At 52.7% G+C, this 13241-nt stretch overlaps 3 protein-coding genes across 3 annotated transcripts; 1 reads left to right on the forward strand and 2 right to left on the reverse strand.

Moving 5' to 3' along the window:
• Positions 1 to 1045: 1045 nt before the first annotated feature.
• Positions 1046 to 3235, forward strand: BBA_02068 (calcineurin-like phosphoesterase; the record flags this gene model as incomplete). Its single annotated transcript, XM_008597165.1, has 1 exon — positions 1046 to 3235. One exon carries the CDS (start codon positions 1046 to 1048, stop codon positions 3233 to 3235), a length of 2190 nt encoding a protein of 729 aa, XP_008595387.1.
• Positions 3236 to 3934: 699 nt separating this feature from the next.
• Positions 3935 to 4411, reverse strand: BBA_02069 (uncharacterized protein; the record flags this gene model as incomplete). The annotated part of the gene is made up of 1 exon (XM_008597166.1): positions 3935 to 4411. One exon carries the CDS (start codon positions 4409 to 4411, stop codon positions 3935 to 3937), a length of 477 nt encoding a protein of 158 aa, XP_008595388.1.
• A 2256-nt stretch (positions 4412 to 6667) lies between these two features.
• Positions 6668 to 10309, reverse strand: BBA_02070 (uncharacterized protein; the record flags this gene model as incomplete). Its single annotated transcript, XM_008597167.1, has 1 exon — positions 6668 to 10309. One exon carries the CDS (start codon positions 10307 to 10309, stop codon positions 6668 to 6670), a length of 3642 nt encoding a protein of 1213 aa, XP_008595389.1.
• Positions 10310 to 13241: the final 2932 nt, after the last annotated feature.

The following is a 13241-nucleotide window of genomic DNA, read 5'->3' on the forward strand; positions in this document are numbered from 1 at the left end:
ACGTTCGTTAAGAACAAGTTGATCTTGAGACATGGCCACCAAGTATTCGTAAAACCCTTGTGTAATTATTTCTGTATACTTTTCTGTACAATTCTTTTGCGTTCCCAGCATCTGTTCTTGTTGATTGTCATCTCCTTTTGTTTTTGCCGCAGCATCCCCCGCATCCCCCGCATCCCTTGCTGCAAGCTGTCAGCCTCTCTCATCCTCCACACCACCCATTTCCCATCCGCATGATGCCCGCTACCACCCAAAAAAGCGCGTCAACGCACATCTCCCGTGCGTCACCATACACAGCTGCAGGTGGCGCTACCCTGCTGGCCACTGCCTGCAGCAGCACGTGTGGCGCTCAGCGACGCGAGATTGGTTCTGCCAGATAGAGTGCCTCACATCGTGGGGCAGCTGTCCCGCGTCCACAGTCACCAGCAGTCAAGTCATCAGCAGTCAGTCACCAGCAAACAAGTCACCAGGCAATCCTAGCCACCACAATCATGTCCAAAGCCCTCAAAATACCACGCAATGATGACCTTGGCTTTCGAATTAATACGCAACTCGTGAGCGGTTCGTTGTCTCATTTATTCGTGGATTTCCTGTCGCAAACCTTGATTCACATCTCAGACGGCAGATACCAAAACTGCATCTACAACCACGCAAAATCCGCCGGAAATGACATAGTGCCATCCTAGCACCAGAACGCATCTATTTCCAGCGTCCCCAAAGCGGCTTTCAGAGTATTGGTTAGGCTCGTCTGTTTCAACTAGGCAGTCCCAGTATTTATTACTGCGCCTGTCTTGGCCGCTGGAGGGCAGACTTTGACCCCACTCGAAAGCTACTTTTCGACTTGGTCGATGATCTGATTTGGGCCAACAGCACTGGAACGGTCGGCCAGCGTCTCAAATACTTCATCTACACCGGTCGACCGTCATCAGACGATTGGCTTTTGAGACAACAAGGAAACCACTCCTTTCCCCCAGGACACCACCCCGTCTATCATTTATGACGTGACATGCGGCGCGACTAGATTCAGACGCATCAGCGGCTTGTCACCATGCTCTCCACGGTCGCAATGGTCCGACTTCCGATGCTGCTGGCATTGGCTGTCTCAACCTTGGCAGTTCCCGGGCAAAAAGTGCTCGACGTCAATAGAGGCACTTTTGCCTCTAGCGACGAGCCTCGAAAACTGACGGGACGATTCTTGCACATTACCGGTTTGCCTCTCTACCCCCCACAGGCGAACAGCGTCACTAACCCCCCGCCAGACTTTCACCCCGACCAGTTCTACAAAGTCCACTCCGACATCGAAGATAGCTGCCATAGTGGCAAGGGACTCGCCGGCGCGTTTGGCGCCGAAGTCTCTGATTGTGACTCGCCGATAGCTCTCGCCAATCAGACCCTCGATTGGGTCCGCGACAACCTTCGCGACAAGATTGACTTTGTCATATGGACCGGTGACAATGCCCGTCACGACAACGACGAAAACCACCCCCGTAATTCGGAGCAAGTCCTTGGTACCAATCGTCTAGTCGCTGCCAAAATGTTTGAGGCGTTTGCAACCGACACCCCCCTCGGGCCTGTTCTCGAGCTGCCAATTGTGCCCACCTTTGGCAACAACGACTTTCTCCCCCACAACATCATGGTTCCCGGCCCCAACCGCTGGTTCGTAGACTATGCAGACATCTGGGGCCCCTTTATTCCCGAAGTGCAACGCCATCAGTTCGAATATGGCGGATGGTTTTACACCGAGGTCGTTCCCAACAAGCTTGTTGTGTTTAGCCTCAACACCATGTTCTTCTTTGAGCGCAATGCAGCCGTCGATGGGTGTGCGCTGGCCTCGGAGCCTGGATACAAGCACATGGAATGGCTGCGTGTCCAGCTACAACGACTGCGCGATAGCGGTATGAAGGCCATTCTCATGGGCCATGTCCCGCCGGCGCGAACCAACAGCAAGCAAAACTGGGACGAAACATGCTGGCAGCGCTACACTCTCTGGCTGAAACAGTACCGTGATGTCGTCATTGGATCGCTCTTTGGCCACATGAACATTGACCACTTTGTGTTGCAAGACACAAATGACCTCGACGAGGACAGCATTCTTGCCAGAGGCGACGTCAACATTCGCCAGAGCCTGAATATCGGTGACAACGACGAAGCCTTCATTCTCGGCAAAGCCGACTATCTTGAGGATATTCGTCAGCAGTGGTCCAAGCTGCCCACGAGTGCCGGACACACTATCGACAAGGATGTCGAAGGCGTGGAAATGGAAGCGGATGATGATGAAGATGACTATGACATTGAGACCCTTTTCGGTAAGAAAAAGGGCAAAGGCAGGAAGAAGAAGGGAGACAAGAGAAAAAAGAAGAAGAAGGGTCTCAAGAACATTGGTGGCAAATGGGCCGAGCGATATCAGATCTCTGTCATCGGGCCCAGCGTCATTCCAAACTATTTCCCCACCATGCGTGTGTACGAGTACAATATCACCGGCATCGAGGACAATCCCGTCTGGAAAGACGTACATGGCACAGCTTCCACCATCCAGGGCGCCCAACTACAACGCGCGCACGAGGCTGGCCTCTCTCCACAGGAGCTCAAGCGCCGCTCCAGCAACGAGCCTGTTATGACCGAGGCCGAGTTTGAGGCGCAGTTCCCTGACATTTTTGAAGTCGACGATGCTGTGCACGACGCCGGCAAGAAGAAGAAGAAAAAGAAGAAGGGAAAGAAGAGAAAAGGTCACGGCCCACCTTCACTCACCAGCCCGCCCGGACCTGATGCCGACTCGCCGCCCGGACCAGCCTACATGCCACAAACGCTCTCGTGGGTGGCCTTTACGCAGTACTACGCCAACCTCACGCGCATCAACAACGAGGCCGAGCACAGCGACGGTGAGCACGACGTCAATCGGATGCAGTTTGAGGTCGAGTACGACACGCGCGACGACGAGTGGTACCAGCTCCGCGACCTGACGGTGCGGGAGCTGCTCAAGCTGGCGCACAGCCTCGGTGCGGATGCAGGCGGCCGCGAGGCGGTCGCAGCCGAGTATGACGTGAACGACGTGGATGGCGAAGACGGCTGTCGGGCAGAGGACGATGAGGACGTAGACACGTCGGGGAAGAGAAAGAAGAAGAAGAAGAAGAAGAAGGGGAGAAAAGGGAAAAAGGATAAGAAGAATAAGCTGTGGATCGAGTTCCTCCGACGTGCGTTTGTGGGAACCATCGGCGACGATGAGTTGGAGGAGCTCTAAGCTTGTTATGCTCCTCTTCTACCTTTTTTTAATTCTGGAATTGTTTGTTGCATCTACGTCAATTTTCCTTCTTTTTTTTCTCTTTACCTCTTCTTCATTGTGCCTCTGGTTCGTTTCTCTTTTACCGTTTTGTCTTCTGCTAGCATGGATTCGGCGTCGTCATAAATTGAGTTATTATGGATATGGGTATTCTGGATTGGAATATAGGCAGGGTACAGGCTAGCATTACGGCCGATTTGCATGAATAAATCTCAATATTTGAAAGAACGGCGGGGCAATTGAATCATCATTGTCGCTGCCAAGATATTTACATGTTCAATGACATTTCTCATCCTCATTAATCAAGGGTCCTCTGCATTCGACTCTTGCCCGTCCCCTAGGCTCGTATGTTCCAATAATAACAGGATGAATCAAACAGATTCAGCGAGCTTTTTGTACATAAAATCTGCAAAAAATTCGGAAATCAAAGAAAACTAGAACCTGAAAAACTAGAACGCCAAAAGAGTCCCTCGCAAGGGCATGCATCAGTGGTCGAGAGCACGTGGTATTGTGTGTGGTTTGCCGTGCGTGTGGTATGTGAAAGGTAGAGTTGGTGTGCACCGTGTTCAGCACCAGGCTGATGCTGAGCATGCGACATGAGTCGTGTGTGGCAGTAGATAGACAGCAAAAGCATCGCATAATTGGAGGGTGTAGGCCAGCTTATTGGGAGTCGGGGCTGATAACGTTAACAGATGGAATGACGGCACGTCCCTTGCTAGAGCGGCGTTTGGTCAGGGCCGGGTGCGCGGCCAGCTTGGTGTACCAAGAACGCGAGGTCTGCTGCTGGATATTGCGGCCGCCCGTGGTCGTCGAGGTGGCATCATCGCCGTCGTCATCGTTCCCGGATGCGGGCTTCTGGAGAGCATCTTCGCGGACAACGAGGTATGTGTCGTCGCCAAAGGCCACATCGCCCTCGAGGCCTAGCTCGCGAAAGACGGATCTGCGGTCCTTCTGGATATTGCTGACGCGCACAGCAAAGGGCGGCAAGCGTAGACCGGCGCCCTCACGTAGGCGATCCGAGGTGATGTGCGAGTTGAACTTTGGCCGGACGGGCACCGGGAGGCTGCTGCCGACGGTATTTGGAGACGATAGGCTGGGGCCCGAGTGCGGAACAGGAGCGAGAGAAATGGTTGTCATTTTTTTGGTTTTGGAAGAGTTGTAATGAATTGACAAGGTGAAGAATTGGCAAAAAAGGCGGGGATTCGCAAAATTCGCTGGATGGGTGAAGAAAGCCTGACCGTAATCTTGCTGGGCGAGAGGGGTAACAATGTTCAAGGAAACCGGAAGAGCGCGAAATTAAAAAGATGTATATGAGCTTGCCGATAGCCAGAGAGGTATTCAAGAAACGCCTACACTGGGAAAGATAAGCCACAAAATAAGATGGATAGAAGGAAGAAAAAAAAAAAAGGAAGATGAAGCTGTAGACACGAGGATGGGTAAAAAGAGGACATACGGGAATAAAAGAGCTGGGCGCGTGGATCAGGAAGGAGCCACCCACCAAGGCCTCTCCACCTCCCTGAGTCGGGTTTACCTGTGCAATACAACGACCATTTTGGGTTCAGCACTGCATTGAAACGAAAGGCCCCGGGAACCTATTCCAACAATCCCCAAGTTCCAACCGCGCGAATGGCTGCTTGGGGGCGTGTGGCGTTGCGGAGAACGGCAAGGGGATTAGTGGTCTTGGCTGGCATAAAGCGCATTCGTTTAGCGCCGCTAAAATCTGATCCAAAACCTGGAAATGCACATGGTCTTTTGTCCCTGCAGAAGAAGTTTCTCCATCTAGTTGTCGTATCGAGGCGCTGAAAAAGTTTATTTCTTCTTGTAGTTCTTGTTGGCTTACAGTGCAAAGAGAATTGAAGCAACGCGATGAGCTGACGAACGGTTTAGGAGTTGTCAACGAGACAAAGTCTTAGTTGCTCCCGCTCGCCAACGCTTTCGTCACCCATGGCTGTCGATCTAGCACAAATTCGACACTAGTTATCGAGGCGCCGGGATAGGAACCACCACTAATTAACACACTGCTGTGAAGCACGGGCGTTAGTTACAAAGGGACTCTACTCCGTACAGAGTTGTCCAACTCTTCCCGCAACTTTCGTCCCGCAATACTCGGACCCGACCAGCACAGTGGCACAAGAAGCACCGAAAAGCAAGGGTCCTTGGTGGATATCCTATGACCTCACAGCGCGATGCACTTTTTGATACGTTACATGAGTCTTTGAAACGGGCTGTACTCGTCCGGGGGACCGGCACACACACAGGCTACAGGGCCTACAGCACGCAAAAAGCTCTGACCGTCCCACTTGCCTCCTCGTATGCGGCTTGGCCGCTGGGCTTGGCAAGACCAAGGTCGACATCACTTCTTGTGCGGCTGCGCAAAAAGTGGTGGATACCCATCCCATCAGCCTTATCTTGGGGTGCTTCATAACCGCCAGATGGAAGAAACCTCGGCGTGGCGGTTTACAGGTTCAGGACCCCCCTACATTACTCGCCCGTGTTCACCAAAGACGTAGACAGCGTGTGACAAGCCATTATGCGCGGTAGTTAGAGCCGGCTAATGAAAGCGAAATTTCATCTTAGCAGCCCGCCAGATCCCAAGCCAACCGACTACGCTACAAAGCGAAACAGATTCATTGCAACAAGTGGTGTTGATCTTTTTGCTACGAGGAAAACAAAGTTTCGAGAGATTCGTTTCCGTACAGGCGCGCAGCTTCTTTGGCGACTGCATTGGGCATAATCGCCATCACGCTACCCTTCTACAGCGGAGGATCTGCAGTAGAGTACCTGTTGCGCCACCAGCGCCAACCACGGCTGCGTATTAACTGCCCTCCGCGTTCAGGCTGAAGCTATTCCTCTGTCGGGCTGTCGTCTATACGACACTCTACAGTTCTATTCATTTAATTGCTTGTGCTTGCCAATTTACATCACAAAGGCGAAATAGAAGGATGCCATCATAATGTTGGGCTTTTGCGTGACCAGCGTGGGAGGGGTGGGGTGTATCAAACCCTGTAATTTCCGCAGTCATCATCGTTCCTTTAAAAGCTGCACGTCAATCGGCATCAATCAACAGACATCGCTAGTTATCATCATCATGACAGTTTCATTCAATTGTTGTGTGGGTATCGTCTTCCATGCCTAAAAACAAACAATAAAAATGATACATTGCCAATGCTATGCGACATCATTTGTGGCTGATAAAGATGCTTTGCAGTAGTGGTTTGAATCCTGCCAGTTTATGGTTGCTCATATATCGAGACTATACAAAAAGAAGATAACAACCCAAAGCAACGCCGTAGATGAAAGAGGCAGAACCAAGACAAAAATGTGCACATGCGACAAGGGCATAATGTGACAGCCATCACAGCATGTGCAAGAAAGTTGACAGACGTGAGTTTCTCAGCCGCCGAGTTTGCGAAAGCCCTCAACATTCAACAATGGGACTTCCATGTCGCGCAGTCGATCGACGCCCTCCTCGGTTCGTCGATCGACAAAGCTGTTGCACTCAGTCACAACCTGCGACCACTCCGCCAGCGCTTGGCCAGAGTAGACTGCGTTGCGGACAAAGGCACCAACTGGCTTGCTTGGCCTGATCTCTTCGGTAAAAAAGTAGCCCGTATTCGGCGTCGCTGTACGTGTCGCGTCGCTCTCCTCGCTCGGGCTCGAGACACCAGTTCGTGTCTCTGGGCTGTCGGTTGCATTTGCCGGCTCCGCCAGAGAGAGCCTGTGCGTACTGTCCTCGAGCGGCGACGAGAGAGGAGTCGCATTCTTGGCGCGGTCGACCAACCCAGGCTGTGACGAACTCGACACCTGACGGAGTGCGTCGAGTGGCACCCGTCTTGCACCATCGGGACCATAGAGACGGTGCTGCGCGGGACCAGGCAGCTGCGGCAGACTCAGAATTCGCTCGCGGCTGGGGAGGTTCTGCTGCTGCCAGGCTAGGATGAACTTGAATATGAATCCTGGCTCGTCCAGTAGCGGCGTCGAGCAACGAGACTCAGTATCAGATGCCGCAGAATTGCCACCAATCTGAAACAGCTTTTGCGAATGAGTCGACGACTGCGTCGACGGGCGAGAGCGAGCTTCGGCTGTCTCACGTCGAGCCAGTTGCAGCGCGTCCAGCGAATGACTCTTGGGAAGACCGGCAGGGGTGGGCGTATCAGCTGCGGCTGTGACGTTCGTGAAAGAGAGAACTTTGCCGAGCAGAGACCATCGCTTCTTTGAATCGCCCTTGGGTTGCTGAGACGAGTCAAAATAGTCGCTCATTGCCGCTAGGTCGGTACCAGAGGGACTCCTAGCAAATGTGTCCAGACCCACGACGAGGCCTGGCTGGGGAGCATGCACCTCTTGGCGGATGATGATGAATCTTTTTCCTACGGTCGGCGACATGGGCGTGGATGACGGCTTTGCGCAGCCCTTCTCTTCGGCCGTTTCTCTGAGATAGAGATAATGGCTCCAGACTGATTTGAGGCGCTTCCCCGCAAGGCGAAACACGGCAATATCAACGTCCGTGGGTGATCCATCGTAGCGACAGATTCTCCAACACAACAGTCGGTGATAGTAAGCACGTACCATGGGGCACCAGTTGTTGAAGAACGAATTGAAAGTCTCCTCCGTGAGCAGCCAGTCAAAGCAGATCTCGGCTTTGCGTGAGGGTTGCTTCGTAGCGATATTCCAGATAGTGTAAAGAAAAGACAAAGCGCGCACTTCGGACATTGTGTTCATGGAGCTCATGACACGCCTGAAGACTTCAATCCAAAATGTCCAGTCAATGCATGAGGCCACGCCCTCCTGAGTCTCGTACTTATCGTAGATGACCAGTGTCTCTTCCAAAAAGTCGCATAAAGTGAAGCATGCAGAATTGTTAAACTTGGAGGTCCGCTGTGTGGCAGCTTTCATCAGTGCGGCAAACGTTTCGGCAAAAGTGGCCTTGGCGTTGGCAAATTCAGGTAAGTCGTCTAATAAGAAATCCTTGAGCAGAGCGACCAGTCTGTTTTCGGCCATACCCTTCATCAGATTCGATGGAGGCATAGGCATCGCCATGGCTGACGCATCAGCGCCGTGAAACGTGTCTACAAGTGGTGGTGGGTTGTATGCCTGGCCAAGAGCGGCGTGGCGGTGAATGGTAGAGTCCAGTATAGATAGCAACTGCGCCTGAACGAGGACAAAAGCCGGTGCGCGGGCTTTAAAGGCCAATGGTAAATCGGGAAGAAGGAATTGATTCGTCAGTACGTGAAAGTACTTGCAGAAAATGAAGAAAAGATCTGTGTCGCGGCCCTTCCATCTCGAGACCCAGGGACCGGTCCACGGGATCCTGGCCACCAGGACTGACATCTTGGGAATTTGCTTGAGATTATTCCAGGCAGCTCGTGGGGAGCTCCAGCCATAGGCGCCAAGTTTGGACGGGAAAAACGCGACAATGTCTTCGCTATCTCCATTATCGCATCGCGGTAGGCCAAACTCATCGGCTGCTCTGCGGATAAGTTCAGGTGTGAGACCCCACAGACGCAGCAAAATGTCGGCAACTCCAGGCGCGAAAAAGAAGGCATATGCACAGGTCTTGCCGGCAAAATTGACCAAGGTGAGAGGCGCATGCCGCAGAGACATCTTCTCCACCACGAGCGACATTTGGCGGACCAGGTTGCCGACAAACATGGTTCGCACACTGTGCTCCGCAGTCTCATCGAGCAGCATGGAATTTTGCGACTCCAAAGACGAGCTGGTCCATGATCGTGAGCGAACTTTTTCAGTAGGGCATCGGTCATTCAGAGCCTGGAAAGCTGGCGTTGCCTGACGCCACTCGGGCCTCATCATGACCATGGTAGCGGCCTCGAGCAAAATCGGGCGATCAACTCCAGGAATCGGCTGGTTAGCTTGGGAATCAAGCATGTCGAGAATGGCATGCCACCATTTGTTGAGGATGACGGCTCGGCGGTCAACATCTTCGGGCAGCAGCTTCTTGGTGGACGGGTGATGCATGGTGGCGCGGAGAAAGGGTAGCAGAATGGTTTGAATTTGAGCGATGCGCTGGGCCATTTGCTTGAGCGTGAAGCTCTTAAACTCTAGCTCTAGCGTCTTGAACGACGACCACAGGCCATCGCGAACCTGTGGCGTCATTTCGTTGGATGAATCATCAGTTATGGGGGTTGCATTGCTCTTTTCTGAGCTTGTTGACTGCGAAGTACGGCTGGCCACGCTTTGCGGCCCAGTTTGACTCAGGCTGGCAGCTGACGAGGCGCAGCTGTCGGAATCGGCACCCCAGTCCTGGACAGCAGTGACCAGGGTCGACGGCTTGGGCCTGGCCCTGAAAAAATAGGCACCAGCCTTGCTGGAGCTCAACGAGATAGATTTTCCGTGTTCAACATCATTTTCTGGTCGCACAGCAGGCTCGGAGGCCTTGATTTGCGCTGGCGACTGCAACTTGTTCGAGGCGCTTGTCGAAGTTGTAGGCGTCTTGTCTGAGGCTTTGGCATTTGGTGGCGGGGTCGTGATGACGGGCGACGGTGTTCGAGAGATCCAGGAGCGCCGCGTGAAGCTGGCAAAAGTGTCGCTGGCAGACTGGCTGCGCTCCTTGAGAAGTGGATATCGCGGCATTGCACCATCATTGGCCAACGGTGGCTCTAGATGCTGCACAGGGAGAGCATTCTGCTCCTTGTTCGATTTGAAGCTCGGTAACCAAGATTTGGGGCGGCTCGTGGTTTTGGACCTAGCAAGAGCAAGTTTAAAGCGGCCGGCCGGCTGTTCGATTTCGATGTTGGATGTCGTGCCTGCCGCAGGCGTAGTGAGTGGTACGGAGTCGAGCTTGGACGAGGGCGAGGGCGTTCCGGACAGAGAAAGCTTGGTATCCAAGTCGCCAATGGAGTCGAAGGATGGGATCTCAAAGGATTCGAAGGACGGCAGCCTCGGGAGTTTCTTGTTGAGCGACGGTGAATCAGGCGGTAGCGGAGGGCGGTTCTTCAAAGCGGATGCCGACAGTGGCTCGGGCGACGAGTGTGAGCGAGCAAAGCTGGCGGAAGGAACTGAAGCGTCGGTTGGAGCCATGGCTTGGCTAGTCGTCACCTCGTCAGAGCACGCAAAAATATGCGTGAGATGCTTAGACTTTGCGCGTATTGCAACGTAGAGAGCAGCTACCAGCGACAGCTCAGAGACCGTGACGGAGTCTCCGCGTGGTAACGGCCGTGGCAAATGATTTAGACGTAGCTAAACATTACCAAAGACTCATATGTGGTGCGCCTTGACTTGGTTGTTGCTGCGCAGACAGGTTCAAGTGACTTGCAACGGTAAAGTTCAAACGGCGCTGGGGGTGGATAGAAGCTATAAGACGGGTAGCTGGCGGTTGTAAACGGGATTGTAAACGGGACTAAAACGTTTCACCAAAAGAGATGAAAGGGAGGAAGAAACGCAGATGTCGTATGGTCGGAAATAATAGGCAAGTATGGCGTGTGGGATCTGAAGATCAAGGAGACTTGGTGCGAGACAGAGGGCGAGCGAATGGCGCCCAGAGGGAGGAAGAGAGGCTGTGTGTCGTGCAGAAATGTGTTTCTTTTCTGGAGCTTGAGCGGCAAGATGCATAGGGCGAACTGCGATTCAGACTATACACAAGCGCGGGCCTAAAGCGAAACAGGCACTGACGAAACGCGCAGGAAGAACGAACGGTGGGTGGATTCGGGTCAAGACGAGAAATTGACGAAGCCGGCGAATGAAGTCTTGGTGGTGAGGCTGTTACGGATGAGGGAACCAGACTGACGGCAACTACGACGGCGACCAGCAGAACCCGCAAGGATGATCCAAGGAACCAATTCAAAACGAATGAATAAAGAGAGAGAAATAATGATAAAGAAAAGAGTATACGATTGAATGGAGCAAAAAAGAAAAGAAAAAAAAACTTTACAGGGCCCGACACGGAACATGAACCAAACAACGTCACAGCCAGATCAAAGGAGGAGAAAGCGGGGATTACGCCTTTGCACGGGCTGGACTAGTTCATGAAGCAAGCACGCGGCCAATTTACAGGCAGCTTGCAAAAGCCGCCGCCTACCTGTACTTAATGTTCTGCAATATTTACTGCGTGGCAGCGGCCGAGTCAACCTGGGGAGGGGGGGAGGGGGGGGAGGGGGGAGCCTTGCTGCAGGGCAGCGTCCACAGCGAATGAATCCCGGCGCACAAGTGAGGTCTGGAGGAAGGATCGGGCCCTTCGAGAGGTCCTTTCATAAAATTGATTCAATCTTTTGGCGCCAGTTTGCCTGCGGCCCCCAACGTTGGCGCTGCGCTGGGCGACTTTTGCTGTCGCACGTACGCGTACTTGAGATGCCATTGACAAGAAGCAAGATCCCTGGTCCTTGCTCCCCCTCTGCCGAAGAAAGCGAGATGCCATCATCACTCCATCTTCTTGGCCTGACTGAGAAGCCCTTAACTCGAAAGGGCGGACGGCCAATGGAACCCCGAAAAAGTGTAGATCATGCTAATCTGCACTGCGTGCATCATGGGCTTTTCTACTGGTACTCTGTTGGTGGTTCCTGCTCGCCGCCACCACCCTCTCCAATCGAACGTTGATGCGTACCTCATTGGGATAAGCCTTGACCGAACGATAATGGTCAGGAAGGGGGTGTGGAGGGGGGTGTGGGCTGGCGGCCCTTGTCCAGCTAGCGAACCTGTGCGCCCAGCGGGGGGAGATCACCATCAGCCGGAACGGACTAGCCAGGCCGCTATTATAACATTGCTCAGCGCAATAATGATGATGATGCAGAAGCTCTTAATCCTCCTCGCGTCATCGCGTTGCCTGCGAAAAAAACGGTAAACGGCGCTGGCCGCTCCTTGGAGATGACCGAACCCTTTCTCTCTCTCTCTCTCTCTCTCTCTCTCTGTGATTGTCGACCGAGCGGCTGCGCTGGATCGCACAGGCACGCCGCTCAGTTAGTTATCTGTAACAGCTGAATCGTGCCCTGGTGGAGGCTTCACCCGGCGCCTAATATTGGCTCTGGCGTCAGGGGAGAGAGAGGGGGGAAGAGGGCGCTCTCTCAAGCTCCAGCTGGGACAAAAACTCCCTGTGCGTTTTCCTGCTCAGCGGAGATGGCCTCTTCCGTCCCATCCGCAGGCCACTTGATGAGGCCACATGCTTTGATTGCCAAACTTTTTTTTTTCTTCCTCGTCGCTCTCTCAACTCTATTTATTGTCCTTCTCCATTTTCCGTACCACTGTTTCAAACGATCGAGAGGGCCCAGTCTCATCTTGGCATGTACAACTTTGCCCATGTCCGTTCGTGCTGAAAAAAAAAAAATGTGGCTTTTTGCTTATTTAGCAGAGCCGCTGCCCTTTTTGGCGCCGGGCCATCTCTGGCTTCAATTTTTTCTTGTTGCACGTCTCTGGCAAATCTGGCTGTCGGCATTCCAAATTGCCCAAGTCGAGGCTAATGACGGGCCTTGCGCACACCCATTCTCAAACGCCGCAAACAACCTTGTCCAAGAGCAGCGAGCAGGTTCCCCCCGCCCCGTGGCGTTGTCGGCCATGTATCCGTAGTAATTCGGCCCATCTCTTCTCGTTCCTTTTCCATCTGGAGCTAGTCCGTGCTTCCGAGCTGTTTGCAATCTTAAAAAGAAAAAGGCCGCGGTCTAAATACGTCACAGCCAAGCCTACTAAATAACTTTTGGTTCCGTCGTTCCCCATCTCGAGCCAATGGGTAATTGGTCAAATTTAATTGAATTCTGCTAAAAAAGGCCGACGGCCAACTAAAACGGATAGTCTTCTTCTTCTACTTTCCCTTTTTTAAACATTATAGTTTAATCAAGTGACGTCAAACAATAAATCGGCAAACGGATAAGACCTCACCAAAAGTGGCTGCACATCAAACGAGCTTAGAAGCCCTAAATATCGTATTTGTATCTTCTTTACCAAGTGAGAGAGACGTTGCATGAAGAATACGAGCATTTTCCCTTAACAGCATCACTTCAATTTTGCCACTTTGAAACAAGAGTGC

Source organism: Beauveria bassiana (genome assembly GCF_000280675.1).
Source record: "Beauveria bassiana ARSEF 2860 unplaced genomic scaffold BBA_S00004, whole genome shotgun sequence".
NCBI lineage: Eukaryota > Fungi > Ascomycota > Sordariomycetes > Hypocreales > Cordycipitaceae > Beauveria > Beauveria bassiana.